At 39.2% G+C, this 19,628-nt stretch overlaps 1 protein-coding gene across 1 annotated transcript in view; it reads right to left on the bottom strand.

Annotated features, from left to right (window-relative positions):
- Positions 1-19,628, bottom strand: part of CC2D1A (coiled-coil and C2 domain containing 1A) — a 259,462-nt gene that overhangs the window by 235,163 nt on the left and 4,671 nt on the right. Inside the window, exons 3-8 of the mRNA XM_053718166.1 lie at positions 10,130-10,256; positions 9,736-9,839; positions 9,588-9,653; positions 9,387-9,515; positions 8,962-9,289; positions 8,761-8,879 (exon numbers count right to left, since the gene is read on the bottom strand). Coding sequence (XP_053574141.1) covers positions 8,761-8,879; positions 8,962-9,289; positions 9,387-9,515; positions 9,588-9,653; positions 9,736-9,839; positions 10,130-10,256 — 873 coding nt within the window. The remainder of the gene's footprint in view (positions 1-8,760; positions 8,880-8,961; positions 9,290-9,386; positions 9,516-9,587; positions 9,654-9,735; positions 9,840-10,129; positions 10,257-19,628) is intronic.

The following is a 19,628-nucleotide window of genomic DNA, read 5'->3' as shown; positions in this document are numbered from 1 at the left end:
TTGTGGCGCGCAGAGCGCTCTGGCTAAAGTCTTGGTCAGCGGATGTATCTTCCAAGACAAAATTGCTTAATATCCCTTTCAAGGGTAAAACTCTTTTTGGGCCAGAATTGAAAGAGATTATCTCAGACATCACTGGGGGGTAAGGGCCACGCCCTCCCACAAGATAGCAAACGAAACTGTCCACAGCACCAATGTAATAAAAGGAATCTTCTTTATTAAATGTTTAAAAGCATACAAGACAGGTATGCGACGTTTCAAGACCGCAGTCTCTTAATCATGCATACACAGTAATGCACCTGTCTCTTAATTTAAAGGCAGTGTCAACCAATCACATTCAGGATCCAAAGTAACACACCTTGTGCTTGGATTAACCTTTTCATCTCTTATTTATACATATATATACACAATTGTGATTTAAGTATGTAGATTCTGCCATCCATAGATAGAGACACAAAAAATAAAAACAATATATTTACACAAAGAACAGGTAAATTACAAAACACAGGTAAAAAGCAGATGTACACTTACAGAAATATAATTACATCTCGATTTTGCAACTCTTCTAATTTACAGCCTTTAAGCAAAACACTGTTATTTTTTACAATGTATAACTTCTTTATTTTAATCCTCCAGAGAACGAGATATAAAAATTATCCTGCATAAACTATTAATTGATTTATAACCCTAAACCTTAGGAATACACTCATGATAAAACAATCCAGAGTATAAGTAGAGGGGAACTCAGACATAAAATAAGAAGATTTTTAACATCATATTGTCAGAAAAGGATTTAAAAGTGAGTTTGCTCAGAGGAAGACCGACAGATCCCATTCTCTATTTAACCCCTTAGGGTACATAGAATCCAACTTGTGGATCCAAAATGCCTCTCTGTTTCATAAACATTTCTCTGTCACCTCCTCCTCTGAGCACTCCCACTTGATCTATTATTTGCCAACAAAGTTGGCTAATTTGATGGCCAAATTCCACAAAGTGGCAAGCTACAGGAGCCTTATCGTCTTTCTTTCTAATGTTTGACTTATGTTTGTTGAGTCTATTTCTCATGCTTTGGGTCGTTTCACCTACATAGATACGGGCACATGGGCATTTAATTATATATACCACATATGTGGATTCGCATGTGTAATGTGATTTCAACTTAAATTTATGACCATTTATAGGGTGTACAAATTCCTTGCCCTTGATAACAGAATTACAATTACCATACCCTAAACATGGATAACAACCAACATTCCTCTTAGTGATGTACCTTTCTTTATTTGGTCGTTTAGATCCTAAGTCAGATTTTACTAGAAAGTCTCCAAGATTTTTAACACGCTTGTGGGCCATAATAGGTTTGTTCTGCAATACTTTTATCTCTTTATTACACTCCTGGATGATATGCCAGTGCCTTCTTATAATCTTAGATATCTTATTACTGTGCTCATTGTGTTGGGATATGAAGATTAATTTATCATCTTTAGCTTGTCTTGCTTTATCTCTATCCCTTACTCTATGCACATTTTGTATCTCTTGATTAATTAGCACTGCAGGATACCCTCTATTTAGAAACTTTTTGCCCATTTCCTTAAACCTGATTTTTTTGATTTCTTGCTCACTGACAATTCTGTCCACCCTAACAAGTTGACTCCTAGGTAATGAGTCCTTTAACCTATTATTATGAAAACTATCATACCTTAAAAGGGTATTGCGATCTGTTTCTTTGCAATGTATATCAACTTTCAATTCAGTACCCTTTTTGTATATCTCAGTGTCTAGAAACACCATCCTTTCTTCACTTAAATTTAAAGTGAACTCGAGGCCTGTTACCTCATGATTGATCTCATCCACAAAGCGGACCAGGGAGTCCCTGCTGCCCCACCATATGCCAAAGATGTCATCTATAAATCTCCACCAGGTGGTGCCATACTTCTGAAAGAGCTGGTTACTATAGACAAATTTTTCTTCAAAAAAATTCATGTAAAGGTTGGCATATGATGGGGCAGCATTAGACCCCATGGCCGTTCCCTTCTTTTGTATATACCAAGAGTCCCTGAAAATAAAATAATTGTAAAATAACACCACTCTCAGTAATTCTTCAAAAAAATCAATTTGTTGCAAATTATATTCCCCTGATGTTATTAACATTTGTCTTATTATACCAATGCCACTCTCATGCTTTATTGAGGTGTATAAACTCTTTACATCTAATGTGTAAATTATGCATTTGGAGCAGTCTAATTCTAATGTGGATAATTTACTGATAAAATCACTTGTATCCTTAATGTATGAGGACATTTTTTCTACATACGGTTGCAGCAATTTATCCAAAAAAACAGCAATATTAGAGAATACAGATTCAACATTGGAGACTATGGTACTCCCCGGAGGACTTTGCATGTTTTTATGTACTTTAGGTACAGTATAAAAAATGGGGGTTCTTGGATGTTCTCTATACAAATATTCTCCCATTGTTTTATCAATGATACCTGCTCTAATGGCATTGGTAATAATACGTTTAATTTCTTTCTGGATCTTAAAAATAGGGTTGGTGTCTAATTTCTGATAGGTGTCAGTATCTTGTAGCTGTGTCAGAATCTCATTTATGTAATACTCTTTATCTAGGACTATGGTGGCTCCGCCCTTGTCCGCTCTTTTAATTATGATTTCATTATCTTTTTGTTTAATAGTTTTAATGGCCTCTCGTTCAACCTTAGATAAATTCAAGTTTTTCCTTTTTCTATCCTTGGTTACTTTTGTTTCTAATTCTTTAATGTCAGACATAACCAATTTCATGAATGTGTCTAGACTGCTGTTATGTACCTGAGGTGTAAATGTACTCTTTTTGTATAGATTATACCTTTTTGGGGTGATAGCACAGCATTTGTCAGATTTACTTAACATGTTGTCATTTATGCCAATATGTTTATTACCAAAAAACAATTTCAATTTTATACTTCTGAAAAATCTAAACAAATCTTTGTTTAGCTCAAAGAAGTCCAGGTCTTTATAGGGGCAAAAAGATAACCCTTTTTCTAAAAGTTCGTACTCACTGTTCTCCAATTTAGTTTTGGAAATGTTAATTACTGTTTGCGGGGCTTCCGATTGCCTGGTCCCCTCATCTTCATCCGCTTGGACTGCTCTCCGCCGGTGTTTCCTCCCACCTCTGTGGCTCCGTCTTCGCTGCTGGATAAAAAAGGTGATGATGATCCGGATGACGTATCTGATGTAACTCCGCCCCCTTCCTTACGTCTCTGCTGCTGATTGGTATACCGCCCTTGGCGTCGCTGTGACGTAGTGGGGAATCCCCTCTGTGACTCAAAGTACCCCGACCTCCACTTGTAAACTCTGCCTTTCATATAGTCGTCTTCATCGTGGACGAACTTTAACCGCTTCCGTTCCTGAATTTGCTTTTTCAGATCAGATATTTTTTCATCTGTTTTTTTCAGGAATTCATCCAAAGCTTCAGCTGTTAGAGATTTTACCAATTCATTTCTGCAGGTTTCTATATCTTTTTCTTGTCGTTCCACATCTTTAAGTAGGTATTCAACGGTCAGGGTTATTAAATCATAACTGCATTTGTTCAAAATAGCCTCAAATTTATCACAGTATTCTTCATTCTCACGTAGTAATGTGGGGCGGGTGTTCATCCGTAGGCCTCTCGGAATCCTTTTAACCCTGTGATATTCAGATAGCGTTGTGATATGTAGATCCCAGGCTACATTCTTGCTTTTTAGATTTTCAAATTTTTTCTCATGATCTTGGATGGGTATGGTTTTCAAAAAGTCTCTAGATCCTCTGGTTAAAGTGGTTATACGTGCTGCTTCCATTTCAGTGTACATGAATACTTTATTACCATCTGTCTTTTGTTGCTTTTCCATCTTTAAGAGTTTTATTCGTATTCAAATGTCCTTAATCTTTAACCCTTCTGCTCGTGTCCCCAGTCGCTCATATAGGTACAGCACTGTAAGATGAGACCGGCACAGGGCAATGCCTTCCTAGGCTTTGGTGCAAATTGGTCAAGCTGGCGACCTCCAGCTCCACAATGTCAAACAAACGAAACTGTCCACAGCACCAATGTAATAAAAGGAATCTTCTTTATTAAATGTTTAAAAGCATACAAGACAGGTATGCAACGTTTCGAGACTGCAGTCTCTTAATCATGCATACACAGGTGCATTACTGTGTATGCATGTTTAAGAGACTGCGGTCTCGAAACGTCGCATACCTGTCTTGTATGCTTTTAAACATTTAATAAAGAAGATTCCTTTTATTACATTGGTGCTGTGGACAGTTTCGTTTGTTTGACATTGTGGAGCTGGAGGTCGCCAGCTTGACCAATTTGCACCAAAGCCTAGGAAGGCATTGCCCTGTGCCGGTCTCATCTTACAGTGCTGCTCCCACAAGATAGGCCTTTCAAAGCCAAGAATAAGTCTAATTTTCGTTCCTTTCGCAATTTCAGGAACGGACCGGCCTCCAACTCTGCAGCCTCTAGACAAGAGGGTAATGCTTCGCAAACCAAACCAGCTTGGAAACCGATGCAAGGCTGGAACAAGGGTAAGCAGGCCAAGAAACCTGCTGCTGCTAACAAAACAGCATGAAGGAGTAGCCCCCGATCTGGGACCGGATCTAGTAGGGGGCAGACTCTCTCTCTTCGCTCAGGCTTGGGCAAGAGATGTTCAGGACCCCTGGGCACTAAAAATAGTTTCTCAGGGTTATCTTCTGGAATTCAAGGAACTACCCCCAAGGGGAAGGTTTCACATGTCTCACTTATCTTCAAACCAAATAAAGAGACAGGCATTCTTACATTGTGTAGAAGACCTGTTAAAAATGGGAGTGATACACCCAGTTCCAACCGTGGAACAAGGAATGGGGTTTTACTCAAATCTGTTCGTGGTTCCCAAAAAAAGAGGGAACCTTCAGACCAATCCTGGATTTAAAGATCCTAAACAAATTTCTCAGAGTGCCATCGTTCAAAATGGAAACCATTCGAACGATTTTACCTACAATCCAGGAGGGTCAATTTATGACTACCGTGGATCTAAAGGATGCGTATCTACATATTCCTATCCACAAAGATCATCATCAGTTCCTAAGGTTCGCCTTTCTGGACAAACATTACCAGTTTGTGGCTCTCCCATTCGGGCTAGCCACTGCTCCAAGGATTTTCACAAAGGTACTCGGGTCCCTTCTAGCGGTTCTAAGACCAAGGGGCATTGCAGTGGCACCTTATTTGGACGACATTCTGATACAAGCGTCGTCTCTTTCAAAGGCAAAGGCTCACACAGACATCGTTCTGGCCTTTCTCAGATCTCACGGATGGAAAGTGAACATAGAAAAAAGTTCCCTGTCTCCGTCGACAAGAGTTCCTTTCTTGGGGACAATAATAGATTCTTTAGAAATGAAGATTTTCCTGACAGATGTCAGAAAGTCAAAACTTCTAAGCGCTTGTCAAGTTCTTCATTCTGTTCCACGTCCTTCCATAGCTCAGTGCATGGAAGTAGTAGGGTTGATGGTTGCAGCAATGGACATAGTTCCTTTTGCGCAAATTCATCTAAGACCATTACAACTGTGCATGCTGAAACAGTGGAATGGGGACTATACAGACTTGTCTCCAGTGATTCAAGTAGATCAGAAGACCAGAGACTCACTCCGTTGGTGGCTAACCCAGGACCACCTGTCCCAGGGAATGAGTTTCCGCAGACCAGAGTGGGTCATCGTCACGACCGACGCCAGTCTAGTGGGCTGGGGCGCGGTCTGGAACTCCCTGAAAGCTCAGGGGCTATGGTCTCGGGAAGAGTCTCTTCTCCCGATAAACATTCTGGAACTGAGAGCGATATTCAATGCTCTCAAGGCTTGGCCTCAACTAGCAAAGGCCAGATTCATAAGATTCCAATCAGACAACATGACGACTGTTGCGTACATCAATCATCAGGGGGGAACAAGGAGTTCCCTGGCGATGAGAGAAGTGACCAAAATCATAAAATGGGCGGAGGATCACTCCTGCCACCTATCTGCGATCCACATCCCAGGAGTGGAAAACTGGGAGGCGGATTATCTGAGTCGTCAGATTTTTGCCCAGTTGACTCAATTATGGGGCATTCCAGACATGGATCTAATGGCGTCTCGTCAGAACTTCAAGGTTCCTTGCTACGGGTCCAGATCCAGGGATCCCAAGGCGACTCTAGTGGATGCATTAGTAGCGCCTTGGACCTTCAACCTAGCTTATGTGTTTCCATCGTTTCCTCTCATTCCCAGGCTGGTAGCCAGGATCAAGCAGGAGAGGGCCTCGGTGATCTTGATAGCTCCTGCGTGGCCACGCAGGACTTGGTATGCAGACCTGGTGAATATGTCATCGGCTCCACCATGGAAGCTACCTTTGAGACAGGATCTTCTAGTACAAGGTCCATTCGAACATCCAAATCTAGTTTCCCTTCAGCTAACGGCTTGGAAATTGAACGCTTGATTTTATCTAAGCGTGGGTTTTCGGATTCTGTAATAGATACTCTGATACAAGCCAGAAAACTTGTAACTAGGAAGATTTACCATAAAATATGGAAAAGATATATCTGTTGGTGTGAATCCAAGGGATTCTCATGGAGTAAGATCAAAATTCCTAGGATCCTTTCTTTTCTCCAAGAAGGTTTGGATAAGGGGTTATCAGCGAGTTCTCTAAAGGGACAGATTTCTGCTTTATCTGTCTTATTACACAAACGACTGGCAGCTGTGCCTGATGTTCAAGCTTTTGTTCAGTCTTTGGTTAGGATCAAGCCTGTTTACAGACCTTTGACTCCTCCCTGGAGTCTGAATTTAGTTCTTTCAGTTCTTCAAGGGGTTCCATTTGAACCTCTACATTCCATAGATATCAAGATGTTATCTTGGAAAGTTCTGTTTTTGGTTGCTATTTCTTCTGCTAGAAGAGTTTCTGAGTTATCTGCTCTGTAGTATAATCCGCCCTATCTGGTGTTCCATTCAGATAAGGTTGTTTTGCGTACTAAACCTTCCAAAGGTTGTTTCCAACAAGAATATTAACCAGGAAATAGTTGTGCCTTCTTTGTGTCCGAATCCAGTTTCAAAGAAGGAACGTTTGTTACACAATCTAGATGTAGTTCGTGCTTTAAAGTTCTATTTAGAAGCAACAAAGGATTTCAGACAAACGTCTTCTCTGTTTGTCGTTTATTCTGGCAAGAGGAGAGGTCAAAAAGTAACTGCTACCTCTCTTTCCTTTTGGCTGAAAAGCATCATCCGATTGGCTTACGAGACTGCCGGACGGCAGCCTCCTGAACGCATCACAGCTCACTCTACTAGGGCTGTGGCTTCCACATGGGCCTTCAAGAACGAGGCTTCTGTTGATCAGATATGTAAGGCAGCGACTTGGTCTTCCCTGCACACTTTTGCCAAATTCTACAAATTTGATACTTTTGCTTCTTCGGAGGCTATTTTTGGGAGAAAGGTTTTGCAAGCTGTGGTGCCTTCCGTTTAGGTAACCTGATTGACTCCCTCCCTTCATCCGTGTCCTAAAGCTTTGGTATTGGTTCCCACAAGTTATGGATGACGCCGTGGACCGGACACACCAATGTTGGAGAAAACAGAATTTATGCTTACCTGATAAATTACTTTCTCCAACGGTGTGTCCGGTCCACGGCCCGCCCTGGTTTTTTTTAATCAGGTTTGATGAATGTATTTCTTTAACTACAGTCACCACGGCACCCTATAGTTTCTCCTGTCCGTCGGTCGTATGACTGGGGTGGGCGGAGCCTAGGAGGGACTATATGGACAGCTTTTGCTGTACTCTGCCATTTCCTGTTGGGGAAGAAATATTCCCACAAGTTATGGATGACGCCGTGGACCGGACACACCGTTGGAGAAAGTAATTTATCAGGTAAGCATAAATTCTGTTTTTTTTCTTTCATAATTCAGATAGACCATGCAAATTTAACCAACTTTCTAATTTACTCCTATTATCCATTTTTCTTCATTCACTTGGTAACTTTATATGAAAAGCAGGAATGTAAAGCTTAGGAGTCGGCTCATTTAGGTAGCCACCAATAAGCAAGTGCTATCCAGACTTCTGAACCAAAAATGGGCTGGCTCTTAAGCTTTACATTCCTGCTTTTCAAATAAAGATTCCAAGAGAAGGAAGAAAAATAAATACTAGGAGTAAATTAGACAGTTGCTTAAAATTGAATGCTCAATCTGAATCATGAAAGTTTAATTTTGACTTTTGTGTCTCTTTAACTCGGGTAATTTCTGAACCCAGAGACTAGGATGTTCTTTTTTGTTTACTTCAGTAATGCAATTAGTATTGTTGGGGTTTGCTATAACTTCCTGTTTCATTATAATGTCATTATGTTAACCTGATGTCGTTAGCCCTTTGGTCTAGTGTAAACTGACTAAGCCAGGATGTTAGCAGGATGTGACCCCGAGTTACTCCCTCCTCCCTAATGTAAACAGTGTACTGTGTGTTCCCCACTTTATCCAGTGTGTGGCTGACATTTATGCGGAAATTTAAAGCGCACTACAAGCCAGGAGGTTCTGGAAAGGAAGGTATGCTACTAGATGTTCCCTGCCAGAGAAGGGACAAATGCTGAGGCAGAAGAGGTCTGGATCCCAAGCCCGGGGGCCATTCCTCCAGTGTCCGCTACAGATAGGTTTCAACTTTTTGTTATATTATAAAATAGATTTCTAGTGGGATCACAGTCCACAAGTTCCCTAGAAAGGGGAATTTCTATATTCTTATGGAAATAACAATTTTGGAGTTACCTTGGCAACACGATAATATTTACTGGCCATCTCTGAATCTCCCTGTTGCTTGCTCTGCAAAGCTGCCAATTTATATTCTCTCTGTCGCTCCAGCACTCTTCTTCTGTCTCCATCAGACTCTGTGCAAGAGACATAATATTATTAACACTTAGCAATATATCACTCTATGTAATCTGGTTACACAAGTCCTTTTCTATTTACCTGGACTAGGGGTGGACGGTACAGAGGGTACTACAGGTGCTGTTGATTTCAATGCTTCTGTGAGCTGTGGAAGGCTCTGAGGTTTTGTAGGTACTGGGGGAGGAACTTTAAGGGCAAAGGGGACTCTTGAACTTTCTCCATTCACAGGTAAAACTGGTTTAGGTTGGGTGGCTGGATCAGGAGTCAATGGTACAACCAGTACAGGAGCTGGTGCAATTTGTACAGGACCTGGTGCATCACAGCTCTTTCCAACTGCCACTGGAGGAGGAATATCATCTGTATTCACGGACCCTCCCTTCTTGGCAGAACGTAGTAAGTCTTCTAGAGTCTAGGATATAATAGTACAGAAAAGTGATATAAGTGAGTTAGAGAGAAAAAAAAGCCCCAGGATATATTCAGAAAATATTTTTATCAAAACATCAAACCTTTATTCCTCGCTCATATCTTCTTGCTTTAGTTCCGTCTCCTGCATGCTTTGCATTAGTCAAAGCTTCTTTATACATTGCCAGGCGCTCACTGAGTGTGTTTTCTATACCCCCAACTTGAGGAGCAGTCTAGGATAACATCGTAATTAAGAAAACAGGGCAAAGTCATTAGTTCTATGAACTAGCTGAGATTTTACTCACCTGCGGAATGGGGACACTTATCTTGGGCGCCTCACTTTCTTTCCCCAAGACTTCTTCCAGCTCTGCCTGTCACAAAATGATTATTAGGGTGGGGCATAGAATACCTAAATCTCTTTTATACTGGATCCCTCTCTCATTCCCTTCTCACCAAAAGATCTTCATCTTCATCTTCTTCTAGATCTTCATCATCATCTTCAATGTCCTGCATACAAAGAGCCGCCATCCTCTCAATATGCTCCATAGGGAGTGGCTCTAGAGACAGAAAAAGGAGGTAGTAAGTATAAGCCTCAATGCGGCAGCATTGGGGGAATTCTATCAAGGGACATGAAACCCAGATAAACCATACAATTCTAAACTACTTTCCAATTTACTTATATTATCAAATTTGCTTCAGTCTCTTGGTATTCTTTGTTGAAGGAGCAGCAAAGTTGTTTGAAATCATATGCTCTGAAGCATGAAAGCAAATTTTGGGTTTCATGTCCCTATAAGTAATAAAGTGACACTAAAGGCTTCTACACACTTTCTGATCTTCCCCGCCATACCTTTCCCTTTAGGTTTTCCTTTGTTCGCAGATGATTTTCCTCCAGTCAGAGCAAGGAGCTCTGCTTCCAAACTTCCCTCATCTTCAGACTCGTTATCCGCATCTAAACCAGGCAGTAAAAATGGAGCCTGGAAGAGAATGTCAGGATTGTAGATTTTTAAGTTACATCCCCCATAAACAATCAGAAATATAGATCATTTAGAATATCAAATAAAGTGAGGGTAAAACAAACGCTAGGATTTACTATCACTGAAAATGAAGTGGAGTTTAAGTTATCAGTTATTAAAAATAAAGGGTACTAAACTCACCCTGGCTGCTGCTGCAGTTTGCTAAACTCAGCAGTTCCGGCCGCCCATGTCACATTGCTCTTCTACCAACGAGGTGACGTTTGCACCTCTAAACCAATAGCCGTGTGTGTCAGCTGACAGTGTTCCATCACCTCATTGGTAGAAGAGCACTGTTGCCATGGGTGGCTGGAGCTGCTGAGTCTAGCAAGCTGCAGCAGCAGTCAGGGTGAGTTTAGCACCCTTTTTTTAGTAACATGGACTTAAACTCCACTTTATTGTAAGTGATGGTAAATCCTAGCATTTGTTAAACGCTGGGATTTACCATCACTTATCATGCCTTTCTTCTGTGAAGAACATGTTGGGCAAAAAGAGACCATCCCATAGAGCGGGCTACTGAGCTTGGTCTATCCCAAGTTGAGCCCTTCTATCTGATCATCATAAAAAAAGGTCCTAAAGTTTATATAAATGATCCACTTTGATTTTTGGAACATTTAAATTATCTGACACATGCAAAGTTCCTGGCAAGTTTAAATGAAAAAGTAATGTTCAAAATAATAGAGCACGAGAGTCTCTATGTGAGGTGCGCATATAAACAGTTCCAAACCATCCGGGGAAGCAGGATAATCCTTGGTGGTGTATTTCTCAAACGATCAGGCAGCACTCTTAGGATATAAGCGATGGGATAAAACCTGTGTAGACAGAGAGATAGAGGCGCCTCATGGGACAGTATTGTGCAGAAAGATCTAATCAAAATCTGTAAAGAAGCTCATAAACCGAGGTACTCACAAAAGTGGCGGCATAACTGTATGCCTTACAGTGCAGGGCGGGACTTTTCGTGCCCGACAGACAACCATACGGGTACTTGGGCGTGGGATCAAAGGACCAATCAACGGCCACCTCACGATCGACGTCAGTAGTGGGAGCTGTCTGCGGAGTATCCAGGAGGCATACATGTATGCCGCCGCTTTTGTGAGTACCTCGGTTTATGAGCTTCTTTACAGATTTTGATTAGATCTTTCTGCACGATACTGTCCTATGAGGCGCCTCTATCTCTCTGTCTACACAGGTTTTATCGAAAAAGTAATGTAAACATTTATATATATTATATAGTTAGATACAGAAGAATATAGCTGCTCAGACAGATATTTCTTTAGGATTACCATTCTATAAGCTGATGACTGCTCAAATACCAATACATCAGGATTACACTCCTGTAAAATATGTCAATGTTACTTTAATATTTCAAAGATTTTTTTAACTCAATATATTATATTCTAATATAAAACACGTCAATCTCTTTATTCGCTGAATATTCTTATCTTTTAATCCCTGATCAATTAATTCTTTGAAATACCCCCTTGAGATAAATTCCCAACGAAATCCAACCTCCGCAAACAATGCATTTTTCTATAGATTTAAAGGGACATAAAAACTCAAATAATGAAATGCACATAAGTGAATTTAAATTTTGAATAGAAACAATTTTTGCAATACACAAAAATGATCTTGGCAATGCACAAAGATGAGCTTCGATAGCCACAACATACATAAAAGTGACCTTAGTGTGGAGTGAGACTTCTCTTTCTGAATACCAAAATCAACAGAAAAGAAAGTAGGTTGTTGAAAACCACTAATAGAAGCAGCTTGTTAAAGGGACATTGTACACTAGATTTTTCTTTGCATAAATGTTTTGTAGATGATCCATTTATATAGCCCATCTGGTAGTGGTTTTATAAAAAAAATGTATAGATTTGCTTTTTTTTTTTTTAGAACATTGTGCTGACTTTCAGACTCCTAACCAAGCCCCACAGTGCCAGATGTATACACGCGTTTACAGACTTCCTGCTGGCTCCAGTTTATGTTATCTGTCTTTTCACATGCAGGGAAGGGGGAGGTAGGAAGTGTCTGCTCTTTTTGTTTACCCAGCCCCTTTCAGTGGGTGTCCCAGACTATCTCATCAACAGTGCTAAACTGGGAGCTTCTAAGTAGGTTTTAAAAGGTTTTAAACTGGATTTTTAGATCAGTTTCTGTGCATTTTCTTCTTTAGAGTGGTGTCTTTTACATGCAGTTATATGAAAAATTGGTGTATATTATCCCTTTAAGTTTTAATAATTCCCACAACAATCATTTCTTTATCATAAAAGGACATAAAATCTAAATGTTAAATTGAAGCATTTTTGCCCGGCATATGTAATATTAAAAGTGATTTCTTTAAAAGTTATGACTGCTTTTGCATATGCTCATTGCACCTTTATTCAAACAGTGCCCCAGAAAGCATATATTTTAAAAGTGACAAATGAACGGCACTGCTGGTTCTCAAGGCGGGCATGGTATTTCTATGAGGGTGCCCAGTGCATATGAACATGGAAACAGAGAAAACTTTTACTAGAAGCATTTTTTGCTAATAAATATATTCAAAAGTAAAATGCATTTGTGTGCATTTACATTGAGTTTTATGTCCCTTTAAAGGGGCAGTAAACATTGTTTACATCATTGTGCAGTATGTACACAATGAAAGAGTGTATTGTGGCATTAACCATTTGTGCAGCTAATTTTATTAACATTTGGATGGCCCACCTGTCAGCCGTGGCTTTTTATTTTAAAGAGATAAGTTTTACAGGGTTGTTTGCAAATCCCAACCACTTTGTTAGTGCCATTTACTTTACTGTAGCGCGCTTCAGGGCTAGGTAAAGCCATTTATACTGGCGACATTGAGAGCACAGCAAGCTATTCTCTATTTTTATGGTCTGTGTGGAGAAAAAGGCCAAGATCTACAGACAAAAATATTTCTATCAATTATACCACAGATTGTCTTTTAATCTCTCTGTACAACCCAAACTTGGTTTTTATTTGTCTTATAATACACAACTTCATTTTTTTTAATAAAAATTCTTAAAATGACTTATCATTGATCTATATATATAAATATATATATATATATATATACACACATACAGGGAGTGCAGAATTATTAGGCAAATGAGTATTTTGACCACATCATCCTCTTTATGCATGTTGTCTTACTCCAAGCTGTATAGGCTCGAAAGCCTACTACCAATTAAGCATATTAGGTGATGTGCATCTCTGTAATGAGAAGGGGTGTGGTCTAATGACAACACCCTATATCAGGTGTGCATAATTATTAGGCAACTTCCTTTCCTTTGGCAAAATGGGTCAAAAGAAGGACTTGACAGGCTCAGAAAAGTCAAAAATAGTGAGATATCTTGCAGAGGGATGCAGCACTCTTAAAATTGCAAAGCTTCTGAAGCGTGAATATCGAACAATCAAGCGTTTTATTCAAAATAGTCAACAGGGTTGCAAGAAGCGTGTGGAAAAACCGAGGCGCAAAATAACTGCCCATGAACTGAGAAAAGTCAAGCGTGCAGCTGCCAAGATGCCACTTGCCACCAGTTTGGCCATATTTCAGAGCTGCAACATCACTGGAGTGCCCAAAAGCACAAGGTGTGCAATACTCAGAGACATGGCCAAGGTAAGAAAGGCTGAAAGACGACCACCACTGAACAAGACACACAAGCTGAAACGTCAAGACTGGGCCAAGAAATATCTCAAGACTGATTTTTCTAAGGTTTTATGGACTGATGAAATGAGAGTGAGTCTTGATGGGCCAGATGGATGGGCCCGTGGCTGGATTGGTAAAGGGCAGAGAGCTCCAGTCCGACTCAGACGCCAGCAAGGTGGAGGTGGAGTACTGGTTTGGGCTGGTATCATCAAAGATGAGCTTGTGGGGCCTTTTCGGGTTGAGGATGGAGTCAAGCTCAACTCCCAGTCCTATTGCCAGTTTCTGGAAGACACCTTCTTCAAGCAGTGGTACAGGAAGAAGTCTGCATCCATCAAGAAAAACATGATTTTCATGCAGGACAATGCTCCATCACACGCGTCCAAGTACTCCACAGCGTGGCTGGCAAGAAAGGGTATAAAAGAAGAAAATCTAATGACATGGCCTCCTTGTTCACCTGATCTGAACCCCATTGAGAACTTGTGGTCCATCATCAAATGTGAGATTTACAAGGGAAAACAGTACACCTCTCTGAACAGTGTCTGGGAGGCTGTGGTTGCTGCTGCACGCAATGTTGATGGTGAACAGATCAAAACACTGACAGAATCCATGGATGGCAGGCTTTTGAGTGTCCTTGCAAAGAAAGGTGGCTATATTGATCACTGATTTGTTTTTGTTTTTTAATGTCAGAAATGTATATTTGTGAATGTTGAGATGTTATATTGGTTTCACTGGTAAAAATAAATAATTGAAATGGGTATATATTTGTTTTTTGTTAAGTTGCCTAAAAATTATGCACAGTAATAGTCACCTGCACACACAGATATCCCCCTAAAATAGCTATAACTAAAAACAAACTAAAAACTACTTCCAAAACTATTCAGCTTTGATATTAATGAGTTTTTTGGGTTCATTGAGAACATGGTTGTTGCTCAATAATAAAATTAATCCTCAAAAATACAACTTGCCTAGTAATTCTGCACTCCCTGTATGTATATATCTATATATATATATATATATATATATATATATATATATATATATATATATATATATATATATATATATATATATATATATATATATATATATATATATACACACTGTATTTTTCGCTCAATAAGACGCACTTTTTTCCCCCCTCAAAAGGGGAAATGTTTGTGCGTCTTATGGAGCGAATGTGTGTGGCCTGGAGCCAAATCGCCATGTTCCCTCTAGTAAGCGGCAGCGCATTGATTTGATTGACAGCACTTAAAAATTATTCCCGTGCACAGAACAGTGAAGAAGACCTGTGCTGCACCTAACTCCGCCCACCTGGGAGGCACCTACACGCACCGAGCCCCGGAGTTGCAGAGAGAAGAGCCGGTCACAGTAAAGGCGGACTTTGCAGTAACACTGTGGCAGATGGTGACTGGCGAGATCCCATATACTGGAGACCGTCTGTGTGTGCTGTATGCAGTGGTGGCTTTTGACTTACTGCCCAGCACTTCAGTCTGTGACGTGCAGAGGATCAGTGTCGGAGTAATACTCAGACCTTCTCATCAGTATGGTAAGCCATCATCAGCTGCCCCCTGTCACTACAAGAGGTCCGATGGGAACACAAAGAATGGGCTTTAGATTGATATGATAACCTTTGAGCCTGTTGGTTTTGTCTTATTCCTTATGGCTCTAGAATTACTGCTATATTTGCTGCCTACAGCTATTTATAGGGTAAAAAGATACAGCTCTAATTTGGTTTGCAAAAAAGTTTTTTCACTGCACTTACTTTGACATAATAGATTGATGCTCTATATGAATTGGGTCAAATAATTCAGCATATTTTTTTTCTTGGTTTTCCTCCTCTAAAAACTAGGTGCATCTTATGGTCAGGTGCGTCTTATGGAGCGAAAAATATGGTATGTGTGTATATATATAGAAGTTGTCCAGCTGCCTTAAATAGGCAGACTGTGATTTTTACTGCAGCTATGATTACGCCTTGAGTGGCGAAACATGTCAGCAGCAGCAATTGTTTGTCAAGTAATACTTGTGATTTTCCATTGATCATGTACAACATGGATTTTTAAACTAATAAATCGAGGTTGGAATTGGAGATACCTGCTTGCACTCGTTTTTCTTTATATATATATATATATATATATATATATATATATATATATACACATATACATATATCCATACATATATACACACACACACATATATAAATATGAGATTGTGTTTCATAGATTGTAATGTCCATATTCTTAGTTAAATTGTAACCAAGTTTACACACATTTTTATAGATGTTTTAATCTGTTAATTTTTAACTAATTCCTTAAAGATTTTCTACCATAATTTTGCATCCGCAATGTCAAACTTAAAAACGTACAGTACTGTGAAAACTCATATAGGTTTATTATTCATGTACTAGTTTCACAATTATATTGTAACAAGAGTTTGAGTTTCATTTCACACACGTAAATTCATTGTATTGGTATTTAATACTGTCTAAAGGGATCATTTACATTACACCGTAGCAATACTGCTCTCAGCATTCTGCCAGTGTCAGGGAAGCACCGCCTCCCACAGTGAAGTATAGTAAAATGCCTTATAGTCTCTGTAACTCAATAATGCTTGAATTTCCATACTGCATTTATTTTAAAGTATACCAGGTATCAATCACCTTGTCTGCAAAAATAATGCACACAACTTACAGCTGCTCTACTAAGTCTAAGTCCAGTAGTAATATAGCAAATAGTTTATCATGAACCAAGGAAACTCACAAAGTCTTAATTATTTGACTGCTCTCCCTCACAGAGTTGCTGAACCTTTTAACGCCGTTAGGACGTTGTATTCCGTCCGAAATTTGCTGGGCTTTAGCGCCGAAGGACGGAATACAACGTCCTAACCACTTGGCTTTCCTGAAGCCACTGGCGCTTCCCTGATGGGATCGCGGTCTGGAGGGAGTGCCTAGAATCATAGGGACACCCCCTGACACAATTCCATCATTGAAATCTCGTGATCACGTGCACTATCGCGAGATTTCAATTTGTTTACATCCGAACAGTTGTTCCGATATAGACACGTTAACCCCGGCACGAAAGGGTTAACAAAATTAAACACCTTGTACAAGACTTCTTGTGTAGTATTGAAATAAATTAACATGCAGGTTGAGTGTAAAAACTTTTTGAATAGCGTTTTCACACTCAACCTGCATGTTAATTTATTTCAATACTACACAATACGTCTTGTACAAGGTGTTTAATTTTGTTAAGAGAGTCTGTGTTTAATAATGTTTTTTTAAAGGTCAAATTAAACCCACCAAATGCTTTATTCAGAGGAGCCATCCTTGTTATAGGAGTAAACAAAACTCACCACTGTCATTTTGTTAGTAAAAAGTGCATTATTGTGCAACATATATGTAGCATGGTTAAACTTGTTGTGCTGTGAGCACTTTCAATTCACAGAACTGGTAAATCCTGTCAGAGTTAGCCATCAGGAAGTGGGGGGGGGGGGGGTAAAACAACAATATATTACATCTTTTTTTACTACACATAATAAAACGTTTTATATTACAATACCAAGTTGTCTACACCACTTTAAATATTTGTTATAGTTATAAATGGATTTCAAAGTTAAAATTAAACTTTCATGATTCAGATAGAGCAAGCACTTTTTTTAAAAAAGGTTTTTAATTGTGGTTAGCTTGGTCCTATTAGTAGCAGTGTTTCTCAACCGCGGTCCTCATGTACCCCCAACAGGCCAGGTTTTCATTATAGCTGAACTAGTGCACAGGTGAAATAATCAGCTGATGGGTGAGTGCAGGTTAGTAACCATGGTTACTGATCAGCTGAGAGAAGCTGGAAAAAGGATACACATTAGCACTCTAATTCCTCAGAAATAATATTGTATGGATACGTCAACTTTAAATAAAAAAATTACACTTTATTGATAATGATTCAAAAATGGGTTAAAGAGTAAATACCGCTGCAAAAAACACTCCAAGGAATGAGCACAGAAGAGGGTTAAAGCCAGACAGGGGCTGCGTGGAGCCGGCAAAAAAGCGGTGGACCAACCACAACAATCCAAAAGAAAAGTAGAATGCCGCTACAGAGCAACAGTTAAAACTATCTTTATTTCATTATAAAAAGTCACCAAACACAGAGGAGAGGGTTCAACTGTCTTACGCGTTTCACGCATAAAAAATGGGTTGCTTTAAAAACAAAATACTAGACATGGACTGGCTAATAAACAAAAGGTAAGACCAAGTAAAAATGAAACCAGGGAACATTAATAATCACAATGGTAGTCTGGGTCCAATATATTCCTTATCTATATGGGATAGTTAGGAAGTATATATGTTAGTGTATTAATAAAACCACTAATATATGATCACCAGTAAACCAATCGAACTGACATAGTCAAGCTGCTCTCATATTGATGATGATGATATCATGTGGCATTGGTTAAGCTATTATGTAGTTAGTGGTCAGTGATTATGTAATATTGGTGTTTAGGTGCAAACTCAGAACGGTATGGATTACTCTATGAACAATATAAGAGGCAGCTAATACAATATAGAGGTTTTTTTTTTCCTTTCTATTAACAACAAATCCCCAATATATTACCCCCCATAGAGTGCCAGTGATACATACTCAATTGCCCTACTGCTCATATAAGTATATGAAAGGAGCTGCGACCACCTACTTTTAGTGACCACCAATGATAAAGTGTTATAGTTTACTGATGAGATACACTTTAATAAAAAGTCAGAAAGTATCATATTCAAATATAGATACTATCATTGGAATTTGTATCAGTAGTAGCAACATGCGGTTACAAGTGTAAATCGCCCACTTATATTAAACACCAATATTAAGCCGTTATAGTTCACCACTAAAGTTCACTATGATAATAAGCAGGAAGTATCATATTAATACATAGATACTATTATAAAGATTTGTGGCAACAGTAGCAAACTGTGGTTACAAATGTAATCGTCCACTTATCTTAGACACTATTATATGGCTGTTATAGTTCATTATTCAAATGCGATATTATAATAATAAAAATAATAATAATAATAGAAAGGTATCATACTAATATATATATATATATATATATATATATATATATATATATATATATATATTTATATATGCGTGTGTGTGTGTGAATAGGTTTATTGATTGGCTTAATAGCAATAATTTTAATCTTACATTCACACATAATGTAGCACATGATGCCATCTCTTTTTTAGAGATGCAGCTCTCCCCAGATGGTGACAACAATGTAGTCTCTACTGGATTTTGGATCTGGATTTTTACTTTACAAACCAATATCCCAGGGGCATCAATAAGAGACAGGACTTAGACCTATTTATTGATTAGTAGTTCACAAAGAGAATTTGTTCAGTGAGAAAGTCCCCTTTGGTTTCTTCAAAATGGTATATATAAGGAACCTTGAAAATGGGGAGTATAGTGCCAATATCAGTGTGTATGGGAACAAGCAGTCAAAAGAAGTTCGTAAAGTCCACAACAACTGACTCCAGGTCCACTCTCATACAGTTCCGGTATATTTATATATGGTGCAATCCACTTCAGCCTAGGTGTTAGGGGTGTCAGTAAGTCACAAAGTCACAGTAGTAGCATAGGCGTCGACTCTTACCCTCCACTGGTCTGTCTCTCTCTCAGTGGGCTGCCTAGGGCACGCTGCTG

This window comes from Bombina bombina, chromosome 6, assembly GCF_027579735.1.
Source record: "Bombina bombina isolate aBomBom1 chromosome 6, aBomBom1.pri, whole genome shotgun sequence".
Lineage (NCBI taxonomy): Eukaryota > Metazoa > Chordata > Amphibia > Anura > Bombinatoridae > Bombina > Bombina bombina.
Note: the sequence above shows the minus strand (reverse complement) of the source record. Positions and strands in the feature narration are given on the sequence as shown.